Raw genomic sequence first — 19510 nt, forward strand, 5'->3', positions numbered from 1 at the left:
TGGTAGACCTATGAGGTGCCAGGGACTGAAACCAGGCTGCGCACGTGTGAGGCAACTGCCCTACCCACTGTGCTATCTCTCTGGCCTCTCTTTAACAATACCTTACATTCGATAATGGTCAGGGAAATAACTTGAAGGGCTGCAGCATATGTTTTGCACATTTGAGGCTCTCCATTTGATCCCTAGCACCACATGTTCCCCTGAACATTGTTAGGTGTGGCCCTGGCTAGCACCAGCACCACACCACAGTGCCCGTGAGCACTGAATTCTCTGACTTACATAGCAGGGCCAAGCACGACCAGGACTGGCACCCAGGTGCTTAAGCACTTCTTGGGACCCCCCCCCCCCAAAATAAATACTTAAGTCAACAGAAATAACAAAAAATAGTAACTGTCTTTGAGTAGTCCTCTAGCTAAGTGGAACAATAATCTCTTTTAATCCTCCTAGTACAATAAAGCTCATTTTACAGACAGCGCAACTGAGTCTCAGGGAGTCACTTACCTAGTAGTTTACATAGCATTGTGGTCAGCCTGGGTCCAGAGATCAAACTATGCAGGTAGGCTAAGACCCTGGTCGCTGTTCCAGGAAGATTCATCCTTTGGGCTTGGGACATCACCCCATTGCTTCAAGGAGAAACGTAAGCTCAGATTCCTGGGAGACTCTGGTCATTTTTGTTATCCAATCAACTCATAATCTTTTTCTGCTTTTCTTTTCTTTTTCTTTCTGTCTTTCTTTCTTTTGGATCACACCTGACTGTTATCACTTCTGGTGGACTCAGGGGACCATACGGGGTACCAGGGATTGAACCCTGGGTCAGCTGGGTACAAGGCAAGAAACCTACCTGTTAATTTTGGGGCCAGATAGATAATAGAGCAGGCGAGGTGCTTCCCTTGCACCTTGCCAATGTCGTTGAGTCCTGGGCACTCCATATGGTCTCATGAGCCGCACCAGAAGTCATCCCTGAGCACTAAGTCAGGAATAAGCCCTGAGCACCGCCAGGTGTGGCTTCCCCTCCCCAAAAGCAAAAGAGTGGAGAGTCATGGAAGATTTTGAGAGAGTAAGTAACAGAATTTCACATCTGGCTATCTGGAAAGAGAGCAAAAGGCAGCATTGATGCTAATTGCCAGGCAGAAATTACTGTGTGCATTCAAGACTCCAGTTGATCTGACCAAAATAGTTAAGAGGCACCCCTGGCTTTTGGGTGACGAAAGGAAAGAAGAGAGCTGCAGCTTCAGGCAGGGCTTGATTTGCCCTTCCACAATGATGGCATCCGATTCTGAACGCTTCCCGCCTCCAGCCTCAGCATCTCCCCACAGGTCCTGGGAGAACTGTTTCAGCCCCTGGGCTCTCATTCCCAACTGCAGAGAAGAGTCTGGGTTTATTTTTTAACAAAGTATAGTTAGGAGCAGTTCAGAGAATCCCCTGTTTACATCTATCTCACTATCTATAACACTATGTTCATGCCATAATACTATGGAATAAAGTTTCTGTGTAACGTTTGAACAACAACACCAACAACAACAAAGAGTCTGAGGTCTAGTGTTCCCAGCCCACATCCTCGATTTTTGAGAGCTCAGACTAAGGAGTATGTGCCTGCCTGAGATGGTTTTGTGTTCATCGATGGGCAGTTTGGACTGGTTTAAACCAGACCTTACATATGCGGAGTCAAATCCTCAGGATGAAATAGCTCAGAACTGGGGCAAAGAGTGGTCTCTATTTAGAAAAAGGAAAAATCTTTTTTTTTAGTTGAATCACAGTGAGATACACAGTTACAAAGTTGTTCATGCTTGGTTTCAGTCATATAGCATTCCAACACTGGTCTCACTATTAGTGTAGATTTCCCACCACCCATGTCCTCAGTTTCCCTCCTGCCCCACCCCGCCATCCTGCCTCTAGAGCAGGCACGAGACATTTCCTCTTCAAAGACTGGTTCCTTAAACTGTGTCAGGGAGATAGCATTTGAATCACACTCAGCGGTGCTCAGGCCTTACTTCTTGTTAGGTGCTCAGGAGTCATTCCTGATGATGCTAGGGGGACCGTATGTGGGACCGGGGATTGAGGGAAGGTTTCTTGAAAGAGAGTCTATTAGCTGTGGGGGGCAGAAAGGGGGGAGGAATAAGGGACAATCAGAGATGATCATAGTAAGGGATTCGAGGCTCTATGCTAAGGTTTGTTTTTTTAATTGGGAAAAGTCTGTAGAGCATCAAGAATCTTAGGGCCACCTCTCATCTCCATCACAGAAGATCGAAATCGATGCCTGAAACCTGGCAACTCACGTGAGGATTTCTGTGCCTGCTGCTGTGACTTACTCTCAGAAAGGTCACAGCCGCATGGGGATCAATGGCACGTCACATATGCTTATGACTCTTGCACATCTAGCTCGTTTCTAGTGAGTATGCCAAGTGAAGTAGCAGGAAGGAGAAATCTTGATTTTACACTAAGAGGGGAAAGGGTCAAAGAAAGTGAGACTCCCATTTCTAGAAACTTTTGACTTAGGGCAGGCTTTCATATTAAACAAAAGAGCAAAATTCAGGAGGTAAGGAAAATGAACACAGATTGGAGAAACGAAAACATACTGATTCAAAATAAAACTGGAAGGGAACCCACAACAAACTCAGAAGGGGGTCATTTTCATATTTAACACCACGCTCAAGTTCATCCAGGATGCTGACACCTTGGCCAGTTCCAACAGAGTCATCGGTGAAACAGGGTGGGTGGGAAGAAGGGGTGAGGAGGTAACAAGGCAGGGAAGAGAACAAAATAATCTGAGGGGGTGGTTGGGAAGAGAAAAGCTCAGGAGGGAGAGATTGTGGGCACAGAGAGAGATGCAGAGGCAGAGACAGAGACAAAGCAGTGTCAAAATGCCCTTGCTTTTTAAGGCTCAACAATATCCCTCTATAAGAAGATGCCATGTTTGCTTACCCTTCATCTATCCCTGGACACTAGCTAATGTGAATAATGCTACTATAAAAGTGGGTTTACAAATATCTCTTTAAGACTGTGTTTTCAATTTTTTGGGCATCTATCCAGAGGTAGAGTTCTGGATTATAAATTTCTTATCATGTCTAAATTGACAATCTATATTCTTGGCCAATCTATCTTCTACACTGTGCTCCTTTCGTTCTGTGGCTCATGGTTCTTTCTTCATATCTTATTTTTCTTTTTTTATTGTCTTTTTGGGTCACACCTACCTATGCACAGGGGTCACTCCTATCGCTGTACTCAGGAATTACCCCTGGAGGTGCTCAGGGGACCATATGGGGTGCAGGGAATCGAACCCAGCTCGGTCACATTGCAGACAAATGCCCTATCCGCTGTGCTATCTCTCCAGCCCCCATATCTTCTTTTTCAAAATTTTATTTTATTAAAATACCATGATTTACAAAGTTATTCATAGGTCGGTTTTAGATATACAGTGTTCTGCCACCAGTATCATCTCCCCCCCCCCACCACCAGTGTTACCAGGTTCCCTCGCCTATCAGCCTCCCCCTGCCAATATCCCCTCTTTTCATTTTTTAAGTCATCAGGGGAACATCTTGTTTCATGATCTCCTTTCATCTCAAATTCTTCCCTCTGTCATCAGAACATTTTTGACTGCATTTAAGGGTTCCTGAAAAGAATTCAGTGCAATTTTCTCATCTCAAGATTCTTAATCTAATGATATCTGCAAAGTTTCTTGCCATAGAAGGTGTCATTTGAAAATTCCAGGAATCAGAACCTGGATATTTTGGAGGTCCCTTATTCAGCCTATACCACAAGCTAATGGAAAAGGCAAAATGACAAGAGAATTGTAGTGGAATGCATTGGAATCCAAGCTCAAAACTGGATACACTTACCACTGCCAGCTTATCCCTGGAGGCCCCTAAGCATCACCAGGATGCTTTGGTGGTCCCTGGTACCACACGACACAAGCAGTACCACATCCTCAAGCCCTAGAAATAAACCCCCCAGCCTGGGGTCCCTGAACATTGCCTGGGAGCCTGACAAAAATAAGAAGAAAGGAAGGAAGGCAGGAAGGCAGGAAGGAAGGAAGGAAGGAAGGAAGGAAGGAAGGAAGGAAGGAAGGAAGGAAGGAAGGAAGGAAGGAAGGGAGGGAGGGAGGGAGGGAGGGAGGGAGGGAGGGAGGGAGGAAGAAAGAAAGAAAGAAAGAAAGAAAGAAAGAAAGAAAGAAAGAAAGAAAGAAAGAAAGAAAGAAAGAAAGAAAGAAAGAAAGAAAGAAAGAAAGAAAGAAAGGAAGGAAGGAAGGAAGAAAGGAAAGAAAGAGAGAGAGAAATAAAGAAAGAGACCTATACCCCACTGTCTTTGGAGATCAACACAGGAAATAGCCTGGGACATAGTGTTTTGAAATTTCTTATCATGTCTGAACTGACAAATGTATCTCTTTTATTTCCTTTTCTTTTAAGAAAAATCTTTAAAAGTAACATAAGTCTCTATACAGCCCAACAACTTGTGTCTTTCATTTAATAATTATCTGCAGCAAGCGCTTTAAGAGTGAAAGGGATTTACTTGCTACTGTCTTCTCTGATGTAAAAATAACTTTCTGGTAAAGTAAATGACTTTTAGAAAAATTCAATTTGATATAATCTCCTGGAAATGTCAATGTTAACTTTAATTCATAAGAGGAAAGGGAGCTCTTGAAACAAAATAAGGATAGAGGCAATTTAGAACCTAGCGTTGTGGATAAATTAGAAAAAGGTATTGGCAGCTGTGTATAGTGCATCCTGACATACATGGAGGTTCAGTGACTTCCTGTGGCGTGTGAGACAATGCTTCTATAGGGTTGGCTTAAAATAGGCATCTAGTTCCAGGACTGGCAGAAGCAGGAGACAGGGTTTAGAATCTTGGCTTGGCCATCAAACTAGCAGGGTGACCCCAGGCAGGCTGTGTTCAGCCTCTGGGCCTCAGGGTCCCTCCGGCTTCCCTTGTCTCTACAACAACCTGGGGTTGCGGTGCTGGGCTGGCGGAGGCAGGGGAAGGGGTCACACACTTCTTCTGTGGGTTGTGGTACTTTTCAGGGGCCCATATACTTTATTATTTTGTTGTTGTTGGTTTTGTTAGTTTGGGGGCCACACCTGCCTGTTCTTAGGGTTACTTCTGGCTCTGTGCTCAGGGATCACTTCTGATTCTCCTATGCCCGTTGGGGGATCAAATCCAGGTATCTTCAGCCTGATCATACACTTTAGTTGTGGTGCTCGCCCAGGGTTGGCTGTGTTGCACCAGGGTGTGCTCACTTTTGCTGTGGCACCTCAGATCCCAAACACCAACGCTGGACAGGTGGGGTAACCCTCAGGCATGTGGGGTGGCCTTGGAGATTAAACATGCAGCCTCCCTGGCCTCACGCTTACAAGGCGGGTAGTTTCCCGCTGAGCTAGGCCAGAGTTCATCCTCCTTACTTCTTAAATTTTTAATTTTTGGCCACACTTCACTGTGCTCAGGGCTTACTCCTGGTTCTGTGTTCAGGGATCATTCCTGCCATTGCTGGGGGAGGAGGAGGGGAACCATACACGAAGCAGGTGGACTGCGTGCAAGGCAGTATCAGGTACCCACTACCCTATCTCTACAGATCCCCTTTTAGTGCCTCCTCAACATTTAAGAAATGTGCTGACACCTGTTTTAGTTGGGGGTGGGGGGACACTAAACGAATGGTCCTCCCATGTTTGTTACAATTGTAACAATTTGACCCCCAGCGTCAAGAATTTTGCTGATGTCACGTGTGAGCTGAATATGTTAGGCTTAGGGCGGGAAGGAGGGGAACTGCAAGTGAGAAGGATCCTAAGTGCAAGGACCTGGCTGCCACGTAACAGTCAACAGAAGCCGCGGGGAGTTGGGAGCCGGCGGCGCTCCGCCTCCAGCGGCAGCGCCCCGCCTCCGCCCGCACCGCCTTTGCAGCCTGCCCTTGTCTCCGGCGGCCTCTCTCAATAAAGCTGTTGTTCAAACAACATGGCGGCGCCCGTGGTGCCTGACCGTGCCGCGTTCACTTAAGGTGGGAGCCGAGGCATCCGAGGCTAGAGAGCCTGTGTGCAGGTAAACCAAGCTCCGGCTCGGGACGAGGGACGAGACCCGAATTCCTCTACCCCAGATCGGATGGATCCGGCTTGGCGAGGATCAGGAATTCAGGGAAAGTGCAGGCAGTTTGCACAGTGAGAAAAGTCTCCTGGCTTCGGATCGCAGACTTGGAGCCACGGGCCGGGTCGTGGGTCTGGACCCGCTCCCAGAAAACTGCACGTGAACGCAGAGTTTTGTATTCGCGTTCCTCGCCCCCCGCTTCTGGGCCTTTGCGCCCCTGGCCGGGGTTTTGGGCTCAGCTCAGAGTGACCCGGGGCATCCCTGCGGCCCTCAACCACGGCACAGTCTGTAAGAGCCCCCCACCCCACCCGGATCCTCAGACTTCGTCTGGACCCACCCCTGGTTTTAGAGGAAGTTGAGACTCGCGACAGCAAACAATTAGCCCGGGGCACACGGGGATTTTGTAATTGCGAAGCCAAGATAGATGGGGGGGTGTGTGGTGGGGGCTAAGTTCACAGAACTTGATTTCTTTGAGATGAATTTCCTGAGGTACTTTAAGTGCATTCTTTGGGGCTCACACAGTGCCCTTGAATGCATTGTTTCATTGCCTGCTCCCCATCTAGCTTTTTCCGTACACGTGTCATTGCCATGTTGGGTCCTTTCTAACCCACTTCTCCTCCCTCATCAAAGACTGCCATTCTCAAAAACGGATCCTTCAACCCCAAGTGAGGTGGAGGGCAGAACTGACTCTAAAAGTGAAAGGGTGCGGATTGATTGATGCCTTGGAAGTATGTGGCAAAAGAGGTCAAGATTCCAAATGTGCTGAAGTAGAAAGCTTGGACTCCCCCTGCGCGCGCGCACACACACACACACACACACACACACACACACACACACACACACACACACACACACACACACACACACACACACACCCTCACCCTCACGGGCGCACACACACACACACACACACACACACACACACACCCCTCACCCTCACGGGCGCACACCTAGAGTTGCTCAGGTATTACTTGTGTTACTCCTGGCCCTGCGCTGAAGGGTCACGCCTGACTGGGCCCTGGACCACATGGTGGCAGGGATTGAACGCCCATCACCAGTTGACCGAGTGCACGGCAAGCACCCTCCCTGCCTGCTGTACTTACTATGTCTCCCGGCCCCTGAGAAATTGGTCTTAAATGAAAGTTGTGAGCCATACTTTTTTCATTCTCCCCACAGAGGGAAACTGCTAATGAAGTGGCTCTGTTTGATCTAGAGTAGCCTATGCCCATCAGTGGAACAGCCAGGGAATGATGCAGAATAGCACTTGGGAAGTGAAGGAGGGAAATAGGCCTGAGCTCTGGAAAGTTCTGGACTAAAGCACAGCCCAGCACACTTTGGGTATCTCTGAATCTTGAGGATGCCCTATTATAAAAAATGTGATTATTTTTTTCTCTTAGCCTTGACCCTGTTACAGGATTGCTACTCAAATAGGCAGAATCAAGTTACAGTGCACAATGGCAATATATAAAAATGCAGTCTTATTATTGAATAAGTTTCTGCCAATCTGATTAGCAAAATATTTCATTGTCTTAATTTATGTCTTTAAGCTTAGCTCTGAAGTTGAGCTTTTTGCTTGGGAAGATAGTTCACAGGGCTCAAGTGCATACTTGGCATGCTGGAGTCCCAGATTCAACCCCACACCTCACTGCGGGTGAGCACCATGGTCCTAAAACAAACAAAAAGAACAAAATGAAAAAGTTGAGGGTTTTTTTTTTTTTCATATATTTGCCAACTATTTGCATTTACTCTTTCCTTTTTTGCCCAGTTTATTTCTATCAACTTAGAATTTTTTTTCTTTTTGGGTCACACCCAGCGATGCTCAGGGGTTACTCCTGGCTTTGCACTCAGGAATTACTCCTGGCGGTGCTTGGGGGACCATATGGGATGCCGGGGATCGAACCCGGGTCGGCCGCGTGCAAGGCAAACGCCCCACCCGCTGTGCTATCGCTCCGGCCCCTCAACTTAGAATTTTTTTTATTAAGCTATAATGGCATGAACTATGTTAACTTCAAGTATATACCACAATGATTCAATATTTGTATAAATCGGAAATGATCACAAGATGCTTAGTTTAATATCTGTTACCATCCATTTGCACAAGTTTTTCTGTTGTGATGGGAACTTTTTTTTTTTGTTCCTTTGTTTTGGGACTTGAGGACTACTCCTACCTTTGTCTTCCAGGGTCTCTCATGATGGTATGTAGGGACCATCTGGTGCAAGAGTCAAACTGCCGTCTTCTCTATATGCCAAGCATGCACTCAGCCCATTTGGGCTTTTCTTGGTCCTCAGCTATAAGAACCTTTAAGCTCTGCTCTCTTAGTACTTTTCGACTATGCCACACAGTACTGTTAACTATAGTCACCTGTCTCTACAATGTGTGCTTGTGAGTTACATATTATTTATAACTGGGAGTGTATATCTTTTGACCCCATTACCCATTTTTAAAAATCGAGAATTTTGATATTCTCTTATGTGAGCTCTTTAGTAGAAAAATCCTGTGGTTTCAGTTTTGGCAAACATTTTCTCTTAGGGAATGCAATCTTGGAGAGCATCCTAAAATTTACCACGCTGGGCCTAATGTTGTTGAATAGAAATTAAACTCCTAAAAACAAAGGCATTGCTCTAATGGTACAATGTGTCTCTATATTAGGCTGGTGGGATGAAATTACTCATGATGGACCAATTTTGTATGCTTGTTTCTATGGGCACATCTACAGACACTTTAATATACCCTAGCCAAGGAATGCTATTTTTTTTTTTTAATTTTCTGATTCTACCCCCAAAGAAGTCAAAAAGAAATTAACTATGGTGAGAAACTATTATGTCTAGAACTTTGGCAGATCAAGGGTTTAAAGAAAATGCTGAGCCAGGAAGACAGCTCCAAGGGTTGGTCCCTGTGCTTTGCCGGCAGGAGCTCCAGGTTCCATCTCATGGTCCCCTGAGCACTGAGGCAGGCGTAAACCCTGAGCACCGCCTGATCTGGCCTCCCGACAAACAAAAACAAATGCCAACACTGGGATGCTGTTTTATGTGAGTGTTCATTTGTCTGAGGTCATATCATAAGCCTACACTGAACCCTCTTTCCCAACCCATTTGTGAAAATAGGCCAAATCCTTGGAAACATATTGGAGGAATCAAGGAATGAAACCAGCTTAGAGTGTCAGGTTTTTCCTTTATTTCTTCCTTGGTTTTGAAAGATTGGTTTTTACCTGTTTCTTCTCAATTGCTTCTTGAATAGACAAGGAAGAAGAAAGTTAAGACTATTTCGTTATAAAATGTAAATATTTGATGAACTGTCACTTCAGCCTTTCAACAGTGATGAAATGTGAAGCTTTTCCCATGGGGTCATTTTCAGAATTCACCTTGGAGGAAGTTAATGACGCTTTCCCACTAAATTTTGAACTGCACCAGGATGTTCTGGTAGGGCCCGTCCTGTTTTGCCTGCATTCCAGAAAAACCATAGCACTCACCACTATTGCCTATCATATGTATTGGCTTGTGAGTTTCTTACCGGCCTTTCTCTCCTAATAAGTACAAGCAGGAGAGGAGATTGTTGGTTTTGTTCACTTCTGTGTCTCTAGTTCCTAGAATAGTGTATGAACTTCATGTCAATCTACACATGGTATGATGAAGAACAAATGGAACAAGCAGATGTTTAAATATGGCCATTTCCTGCGTTAGCCTTACAGGTTGTTTTTTCATTTTTTTAAGCTCATCACACATACACACACACACACACACACACACACGTACACACACATCCCAAATGCTAGTAATAATAACTCACTCTGGGATTGACACTTTGCCTTGTTCCTTCAAAGTTTTTGTGTCTTTGTTCTTTGAAGGACACCCTGATTACTTTCATACGTTCTATTTTAAAGTTTGCTTTAACTCAAACTTGGTTCTTTGCAGGGAAGGAAGCTATCCAGATAACACGGGGAGGTGGACGGGGAAGGCAGGGCCGGGCTGAGTGGAAGCGGATGCTTAGGAGAGAGCTTCCCGAGGCTCATCAGTACTTTCTGCCCTGTCTCAGGCTCCCCCCTTTCCAAGGATGGCTCCTGCTTGGCAGAGACTGGGGCTTGGGGCCTCTCTCCTGAAAGGACAGCAGAGAAGCTGGCCAGAGGTCATCCACTGGGGAAAGCGAGGGATTCCGAGCTATAGCAGAGGTATTTACAGTGCCACTGGAAAGTGGACGAATGAGTATACGCTGCAGACGAGAAAGGATGTGGAGAAATGGTGGCACCGACAAATCAAGGACCAGGCCTCCAGGATATCAGAGGTTGATGTGAGTATGCCTCGGGTGTGGAGGAGTGGGCTCAGGGCGCGGGCTCTGGGCTTGTACTGCCGGGGGTGTCCTTCCCCTCTGTTGATGTTGCAGTGACAGCAGGTGCCACGTGTGCTTGGTGGTGCTACTTACCCCTTTTGGGTTGCATGCCTGGGTTGCACTGTGGCATACCTGGCCGCAGTGCTCTTGGACGGACACACTCCTGTCAGTTGAGAGATTTGTACATGGGCTCATGGATGTCACACTCTTCTGTTGTGCTTGCCGGGATTGCATCATTGCATGTCTACTCACTGGGGCTTGTGTTCCTGGTCCCTGTGCCCACACATCTTTTCATTTTGGTATTCTTTGAATGGGCAGGGACTGTCACAGCTTGATCATAACATCCGTTTGGAGAGTGGGCCCTGGGCTTCTGGTCCATGTGCCCAAGGCAGTGGTTTTGCATGCTGGGCTGTAGCCAGCTTCCGTGGAATCCTCAGACGGAGCCTGACTCCTTCTCTGGGAAACCATGCTGGTGGGGAATCTGTATTGAATACAATGAGCTTTGCTTTCCAGCTGTGGTCAAAAGGATAAATAGATACGTGATTTGTTATACAAGATGCTGAGTTTGGATGAGAGCAGAGCACTGTGAGATAGTTTATTTGTTAATTCTGACCGTCCTTTCCTGATAGTTTCCGGGAAAATATTAGAGAACCTCTGCTTGATACAAGAGAAGAGGCTGAAAGCAAACAGCTGAGTCAGTGGAGCTGCCAGAGTAGCACCTCACTGGACCTTTCTGCATCTTCCGATGCTCATTCGTACCAGATGCCTCTTCCACTGTAGCGAGGAGCTGCTTGTGTTGACTGAAGCTTAGCTTAGGGCATGGGTCATAAATGAACTCAGATACTGATGGAATAGATGACAAATGAAATGACAAAAAGGTACAGTGTACCTTATTGTACAATGCTTGTACAATGCAAGCTTAACTTTAACCTCATTTGGAGGCAAAAATAAATAAATAAATAAATACCATGTCCACATGACCCAAGCATGTGACTAAATGTATTTTGGGTTTTTGTTTGCTTGTTTGTGGTTTGTTTGTTTTTGGGTGGGGGGGGCATACCTGGCAGTACCTAGAAGTTACTTCTGGAAATTCTCAGGCTACGGTGTGGTTCCCAGGATCGAATGTGGCCACCTATGTGCACGGCAGTTACCTTAAACCCTGTGCTGTCTCTCCAGCCCCTAAGAGTATTTTGGAAACAGATCCTAAGGAGTGGTTTAATTCTGAATGACAAGTGTAAAATTAATTTTCTCTCCCTTCTTTTAGTGTAGATTGTAGTTAAATGATCTCCCAGCATCTTGAAGTTGGAACTTAGAGATCTTGTGATGTTCTTAGGCATATGTTTTTGTTTGGTTTGATTTTATTTTGTTTTAGCTTTTTGTCCGTAACTGGCTGTGCTTAGAAATCATTCCTGATGTGCTCAGAGGATGATTTGTGATGCAAGGGATCAAACCCTGGGTGGCCCATGCAAAGCAGGTGTTCTCCCCACTGTATTCTCACTCCAGCCTTTCTTAAATATGTTTCTTTTTTCTAAAAAACATAGAATGATTCTTAGACCCACACTGCTGGGCATCTCGTCATTGGGAACGACGATTCCTTACCTGGTACTGGTGGGCATGGACCCTAGTGAGGAAAATTAATGGAACTATAGCTATGTTTCAATAAGTGGGAAAAGAGGTATTTTGAAGAGGTTAGGGATATTCTGCATGATCCTCCTCCATCAGGGTTGGACTCAGGGAAGGGTAAAGTCATATGAGCACTTGATGAGGAGTCCAAGTATGGGCTCATCCCTTATCCCCTTTGATTCTCAGTGTCCTTGCATTGTTTATCTTTGAGTTGTTTTGGAAGTCAAATAAGAAAATGTGGCTCATCATATTTTAACAAACCCAGGTGTTACATACGTATAAGATGAAAGAAACAGATAGTCAGTGTATGCTGTGTCTTTGTCAGAAACCAAGAATAGATCTAGATGCAGATTTTATTTCTTTTTCCTTTTTTGTTTTTGTTTTTGTTTTTGCACCACACCTGGCAGTGCTCAGGGTTACTCCTGGCGGTGCTCAGGGACCCATGTGGAGCCAGGGATCCAACCTGGGTCTGCCGCGTGCAAGGCCAGCACCCTACCTACTGCACTATCTCTGCAGCCCTAGAATGCAGATGAGTTGGAAGCCTTTCTCCTCGTCCTCACGCTGGTACGAGACACATTTGGAATTCACTCAAGCATGTGTCTCAGAGTTGAATGTCAGGACCTCATTATCATTATCGTCATTATAAAAAGAACTTTTGCTTAATGAGCTTTCCCTCCATTTGTGAGTCTCAATAGGTATCATCTTTTCATTTATCAACTCATTTCATCCTGAAATAGCCTTGAAGATGGGGCTTCTTATCCTCACTGGGGGTTAAGAAAACTGAGGACCAGAGCAAGTACTGAGGCCCGGTGGCTCTATGCACAGAACCAGGGTTTGGGCCCCAGGGCAGCTTGTGATTTCATCCATGGCTCTTGGCTCCATCCATGCCATCAACTGCCCCTTCTCACTGCCCCCCCCCACACTCCAGCCTTCAGCTTATGTCCATAGTATGAGCATGACCGCACCTTTGAGAGCCCTGTGGACCCCCTGTTGCCAGAAGTGGCGAACAAAAAAAGACCCCAGCTTCAGAACATGATTTATAATGAGGCAGAAGTTCTCTTTTCTGACGTCAGAAACTGACAAAAAAAAATGGGGCCCACTTATTTAAAAAAAAAATTATTTACCCATCACTTACCATCTTAATTTTTTTTCAAGGCTTGAGATCTTACACTTTCACGTAATTATGAAAATTTCCCTTTCAATCAGATTCCTGCTCAATTATAACATAAACTCCCATTATTTCTTCTCTTCTTTCCACCCCCGGAGGAGAGAATTCATTTCATTGTCACAGGAGAAAATGACTTGATTCCAGTAAAGCAAAAGGCAGGGGCAGGCAGTAAGCTGAATATCTTTTATGCAATAAACAGAAATAGGCACGAATATTAAAGACTTCTGCACACTGTACTTTTCTCCTATAAACTCAGTTTTTTGGCTTAGCTGGTATATAATGAATCACTTGATTTTCCTTTTTAATCTTTGTTGGTGAGACATACAAAAGGGAGAAGCTTGTAAAGAAGCTCTAGGTAAAAAGTGCTTGGGGTAAGATAGATTGATTGTTAAATAAACAGAATATAAAATTAATAAATCATTGTAATAAAAACAAGGTGATTATAATAAAAGAAAAATAGGTACATTGTGAAAATGCTCGAGTGGAAAGTTAGGCAGTAGATTAAATCAAGGTTTTATTATTTTTTCGGAAAGAACTCTGTCCCAGCTGTTTTCCTCTGTCCCTAAAAATCCCCAACCAAGGCGGCTGGCCTTACCCTCTGCAGGGATGCGTAAGTTTGACTCCAAGGCACCGCAGCTTTCAGATATGCACCCAAGACCAGGATGAGGTCTGGGACCTCTTCTGAGGGTATGTTTGTAAGTTGAGAGAATTTTCTATGCTGTTACTTTCTTAAAGATCAGAAAGTGGGGGGCCGGAGCAATAGTACAGCAGGTAGGGTATTTGCCTTGCACGCAGCTGACCCGGGTTCGATCCCCAGCATCCCATATGGTCCCCGGGCACCACCAGGAGTAATTCCTGAGTGTGATTCCCCCCCCCCAAAAAATAGGATCAGAAAGTGCAGGAGCCTATTAACACCAGGATTTCTCTCCTGCTTCTGAAGTTCCCTAAGAACCGGGAACCTACCTCAGTTTCCACCTGAAGTGTGCCGTCAGCCTGGTGTGTTCCCTCCACCTAGAGAGTGATCATAGCTGCCACAGCAGCATCTCAGAATGAGTTTTCATTGTGGGTATTCACCGGTCTAAGTGTTCTTTTTCACAGTGACAGTTGTCTAAACTGTGTGTGTGTGGTGGGGGTGTTGGTGTGTATGTATATGTGTGTATGTGTGTATGGTATGTATATGTGTGTATGTGTGTGTGGTGTGTGTGTGTGGTGTGTGGTGTGTATGTGTGTGTATGGATGTGTGTGTGGTGTGGTATGTGTGTGGAGGTGGTGTGTGGTATGTACATGTGAGTATGTGTATGTATGTGTGGTGTGTGTTATGTGTATGTATGATGTGATGTGTGGTGTGTGTGTTTTTGTGTGTGTGGTGTGGTGTGGTGTGTATGTGTGCATATGGATGTGTGTGTAGTGTGGTGTGGTGTGCATGTGCATGTGTGTGCATGTTGTGCCTAGGGCTTCACAAAAGAGGCAAGTGTTCTCCCACCAAGCCGCATCCCTGAGCCCCCTTATTTACTGCCGTTCCCCAGTTTCTTTGCGTAGTTGTCCTTTGCAGGTGATTGCTGGTTCTAGAGGCAGCACAGAGAAAGGTCCCACTCTGGTTTATTTAGCCACACGTTAGCGACTCTGTTAAAGGTTTGTTGGCCTTCTTTGCCGAAGGAACTTTGAAACAAGGGGTCAAATGAAATTTGAAAAGAATCTGATTTCTGGTTTCTTCTACTGCCCTGGTAACAGCTGGCTCTGCCAACTATTGGTCTCGGAAATAGTTTGCTGGAAAAAAAAAATATGTATAGTCCTTACCTCCCCTCCCCCCCACACACAACTGGGTATTCTGTTTCATGATTGTTTTCATTACCTTCGGGGAAGCCAGGCCTTAAAGATGTGAGTAGCACTCTCAGAGGGGGGTAAGGACAGAAAGAAGAGTAAAGGTCAGCAGTAAGTAAAATCAGAACAATATCTCAGGGTCTGGTCTTTAGTGCCACACAGAGCAGGGCGCTCGTGCCTCCATCCTCAGAACCCCTTTGGGGTGGGACAGGTTGTGTGAAGTTTGGTTTTTATAGGGACCACCGTGGCCATGCCAGGTTGGGGTGTCAGGGTGCTCTCAGCAGTGCTGGGAACTCAGGCCTGGGACACCGGCCAAGTATGTGCTCGCCCACTTGAGTATCTCTCCAGCCCAGGGTTTCCAAAAAAAGCTTTCTGGAGAAAAATGTCCAATTATCAGGCTCTCAGGACACAAAGTCAACAAACATCTATTTCGTTCTTTGTTTGTTTTTTGCTTTTTGGGTCATAGCTGGCGATGCTCAGGGGTTACTCCTGGCTCTGCACTCAGGTATTACTCCTGGTGGTGCTCAGGGGACCCTATGGGATGCTAGGAATTGAACCTGGTTCAGCCGCATGTAAGGCAAATGCCCTCCCCACTGTATTGCTCTGGCTTCTTTTTTGTTTGTTTGTTTAATTTTGAGCCACACCGGCATGCTCAGGGCTTACTCCTGGCTCTGTGCTCGGGGGATCATTCCTAATAAAGTCCCAGGGACCATACAGGGTGCCAGGGATCGAACTGAGGTTGTCTGCAGCAAGGCAAGCGCCCTGCCTGTTACTCAGCAGTTTTTTTTCTTTTTTCTTTTTTAAAATTTTTTGTTACTCAGCAGTTCTTAAACTACTGTGGGTGTGGGACAAAGAAAGGAGAGAGAAGGGGCCAAAACACAGTCCTCGTATTTACCTAATCGGTTCCCAATAGTCAACTCGCTGCTACCACCTTTGCTTTGTCTCCTTCCTGAGCAGGACAACTGACAGCTGTTCCGATTTTACAGGAAGCTCAGCCCAAACCCAGTGTCTCACAAGGGCTCCCCGCCTGACGGTCTACAGATGCATGCATGTTTTCCCATGTCTCTCAGGAGGGAGCTGATCTCTGGAAATCAGAATCCCATAGCCTGGTCTGACAGTGCCCAGAGATTACCCCTGGGAAACAACTAACATCCTCCCTGGTGGCTGAGAGGGTCTTGCCACCTTCTCATTTCAACATTGTCACCTTTCTCTGTTGAAAGAGAAGCTCCCAACCCAATGCAGAGAGGTGGGGTTCAGGTGGGGCGGTTGGAGCTGCTTTTCGGCAGGGACCCCGCCTGAGCTGTGCATGTCTGTGTGCTTCCAGGATGACATCCTGGAATTTTGTGCATCTCTGTGTCATTGAAAAACCGAGGTAAAAGTACTCCTCAAAGAGACAGTAGAGAATTCAAAAATATACATATGTGTACAGGTAGACCTTTAAGCTAGTTGAGTTTTCTTTAGCGCATTCTGTACTTAAACCAGGGCTTTGAATTTTGTTTTTTTGACATTTTGAAAATATCCTTTATGGGAACTTTTCTTAATAAGCTCCAAAAAAAAATGTTCTATTATCACCTTGAGGAAAGAGCCAAAATAATATATTCATGTAGGGTTCTCAGTAAGTGGGTAACAAATACTCTGTCATTCTTTCCTAGAGATCAAAGCCCAAGTTTTATGTGCTTTCCATGTTCCCCTACCCATCCGGTAAGCTGCACATGGGCCACGTGCGGGTGTATACCATCAGCGACACCATCGCCCGCTTCCAGAAGATGCGAGGCATGCAGGTAAGGGAAGCCGTCTGCGGGTAGTCCTCTGCCATGCCACGGGAGACTGCGGGAAGAAAGGGCTAGGTGTTCAGCACGTCTTGTAGTTAGGTGGGGCCTGCTCTGAAGATAGCCATGAACATTTTTTTTTTTCCCTTGAGGATGGGGGGAAGTCTCACACTCAGTGGTACTCAGGGCTTACTCTTGGCTCTGTCTTCAGGGATCACTCCTGGTGGGGGCCAGGGGATCATATGAAGAGCTAGGGATAAAACCTGGGTCAGCTACATGCAAGGCAAACGTCCTACCCACTGTGCTATCTTTCTGGCCCCAACACGAACATCTTAATGGTTCCTTCTATGACCTGGAGAACAGCATAGCATCAAACATCTAGGTTTTGAGTTAGGTCTTGTGTTGGGCTAGAGATAGGTAGGGATGGGGTTACATGTAGCTCCCAGTGCAGATAACACATGACACCTTCTAAAAGGAAGTCATGGCCTGGAAGTCAACTCATTGATAGGGGAGGAGTCATTCCCTCCCCTATCAATGAGCTGAAACAGACTCATTGATAGGGGAGGGAAACCTCTGCAAGTAAGCACACTCTTATCATAGCACACTCTTTTTTTCTTTTCGGGTCACACCCGGTGATGCACAGGGCTTACTCCTGGCTCTGCACTCAGGAATTACTCCTGGTGGTGCTGGGGGACCATATGGGATGCTGGGAATGGAACCCGGGTTGGCCACGTGAAAGCAAACGCCCTACCCGCTGTGCTATCGCTCCATAGCACACTCTTCAGAGAGAGAGGCAGGATTAAAGAGGGCTGAGAGCAAGGTCCGCTGAACACACAGCTAGGATTCAAATGCCAGCTCTTAATACTTACTAGCAGTGTGATGTTAGACTAGTTACCCAACCTCTCTTGAACCTAGATTTCTCTCTTCTGTAAAAATGGGTATAAAAATTGTACCTGCCCGGGGGCCAGAGAGATAGCTCAGTGGGTTTGGTGCTTGTTTACCTGTGATGCAGTGGACTCGGTTTGATCCAGGAGCCACTCAGGATCCCTCAGGAACCACCAGGAGAGATCCCTGGGCACAGAGCCAAGGGTATAAGACTTAAACACTGGTGGATGTGACCCAGTTTCTTCCCTCCTCTAAATATCAAAAGTAAATCAATAGCATAGAACCTGCCCTTCGGCCTACACTAAGGACTCAAGTTGATGACGATGAAGCGCAGAGCACTCGGCACGTGATACACCGCCCACCATAGAGACTGTCCGCAGCGCACTGCCCACTCTGCCCTGCTTCTGGGGGCCCTCGCTTTCTTCCTCTGCCCATCTTCCTCTTTATGAGTCACCATAGTAACTTGAAATTCACCATGGTGGGAATGTTTACCATGGAAATCAGCAAACCCTGCAAATCGGGACATTTTCCTCCAGAGAGCCAATTGTTCAACTTTTCCTGGCACTCCCACTGGCTGTTGCAATTATGAACCTGTCAGGGCTTGTACAGCTGCTATCTGCACCTCTCACTTCTTTGTAAGGATTTTCTTTTAGAAAGATGAATGCGTCTGTTGTCACAATTGTTTTGAAAATTTATGCTGAACTGACATTAGCAGCAAGAAGTATTCCTAAATAGGGAGTTAAGTCTCTTTGTTCCTTGAAGAGTTAAGAACTTTCTCCTCTCATCCAGTGATTTGCGTTCAACTGGAAGACGGCGAAGGTGTTTTTCTCCCTGCCTTATGTCAGCTGTTGTTTTCCCCGAGACATTGCTTTCCATCATTTCTGCTATGTTTATTAGAAAGAGGCGGTGCAGGATGAATTGGCTCTTGGCCCAAAGTGTAATTCTTTACCTGTCAGTCCTCAAGATTTATCTTATTATTATTATTTTTTTTAATGTATGCCAGCTTGTTCTGGGGAGTGAGTGAGTGCAGGCAAATTGCTGAAGCTGAAGCTTTTACAGCAAAATGGCACAGTTATAACTGGGCACAGGGAAGCCTGTTGGCCACCCATGAGCATGTAGGGGGTTGAGAGGGTGGAAGTAGGGACTCAAATTCTCTTGGATGGGATTCATTGTTACAGATGATGACAAGGCAGACGGTGGGACCCTTCTAGGCAGTTCAGGCCTGAAAGACAAAATGGAATCTCCTACAGTGATGGAAACCCAGGTCAGGCTGAACCCTGTGTGTGACTTCCGAGCTCAGCAACACCCCTCCCCCACAGACACACAAGTTGTGACTCCCCCCTTCCCCTACATACACATACACATCATGTGATGTCTCTGGTTCCTCCTCACCCCGACATTCTTTAAAATCAGAAAAACAAGAGTTAATTGTCACAGGGCGGTCGAGTGGATTGAACGAGATAGGATATGTGTCTGGCTCATAATAATCCCCACCAACAGGGAGCTGTGATTATTCTTTATCCCGGTCTGATTTACTCTGGCAAGTCATTATCGTTTAATCAGCGGATCCCTCTTCTGCATGCTGCATAGATTGGCGTCTGAGAGGCTCTGTAAATCACTGCCCGCAGTCTCTGCTGTCTGTCCCGTGACGGGTGCCTGGAGCCACCACTGGTGATTTGGTTTATGGTGTCTCATTTTGTGTGCCCAGCATGCCCTGGGGCTCCCCGTTCTTCAGTTACTCTGTTTAAGACGAAAGGCTGTCATTTTTTGGGGTATCCTCAAACTTCTTTGGAATTAATTTTATAACTCATATTTAAGTTAGGTTATAGCACCAAAATCTGGCAAAAATGTGTC

General features: G+C 46.0%; 1 protein-coding gene across 1 annotated transcript in view; it reads left to right on the forward strand.

Moving 5' to 3' along the window:
- Positions 1-5890: 5890 nt before the first annotated feature.
- LARS2 (leucyl-tRNA synthetase 2, mitochondrial) overlaps positions 5891-19510 on the forward strand; it is a 149475-nt gene continuing 135855 nt past the window's right edge. Inside the window, exons 1-3 of the mRNA XM_004614528.2 lie at positions 5891-6024; positions 10100-10351; positions 16655-16783. Of these exons, the coding sequence (XP_004614585.2) occupies positions 10118-10351; positions 16655-16783 (363 nt within the window). The 5' untranslated portion in view covers positions 5891-6024; positions 10100-10117. The remainder of the gene's footprint in view (positions 6025-10099; positions 10352-16654; positions 16784-19510) is intronic.

The sequence above is a fragment of the Sorex araneus genome, chromosome 4 (assembly GCF_027595985.1).
Source record: "Sorex araneus isolate mSorAra2 chromosome 4, mSorAra2.pri, whole genome shotgun sequence".
Lineage (NCBI taxonomy): Eukaryota > Metazoa > Chordata > Mammalia > Eulipotyphla > Soricidae > Sorex > Sorex araneus.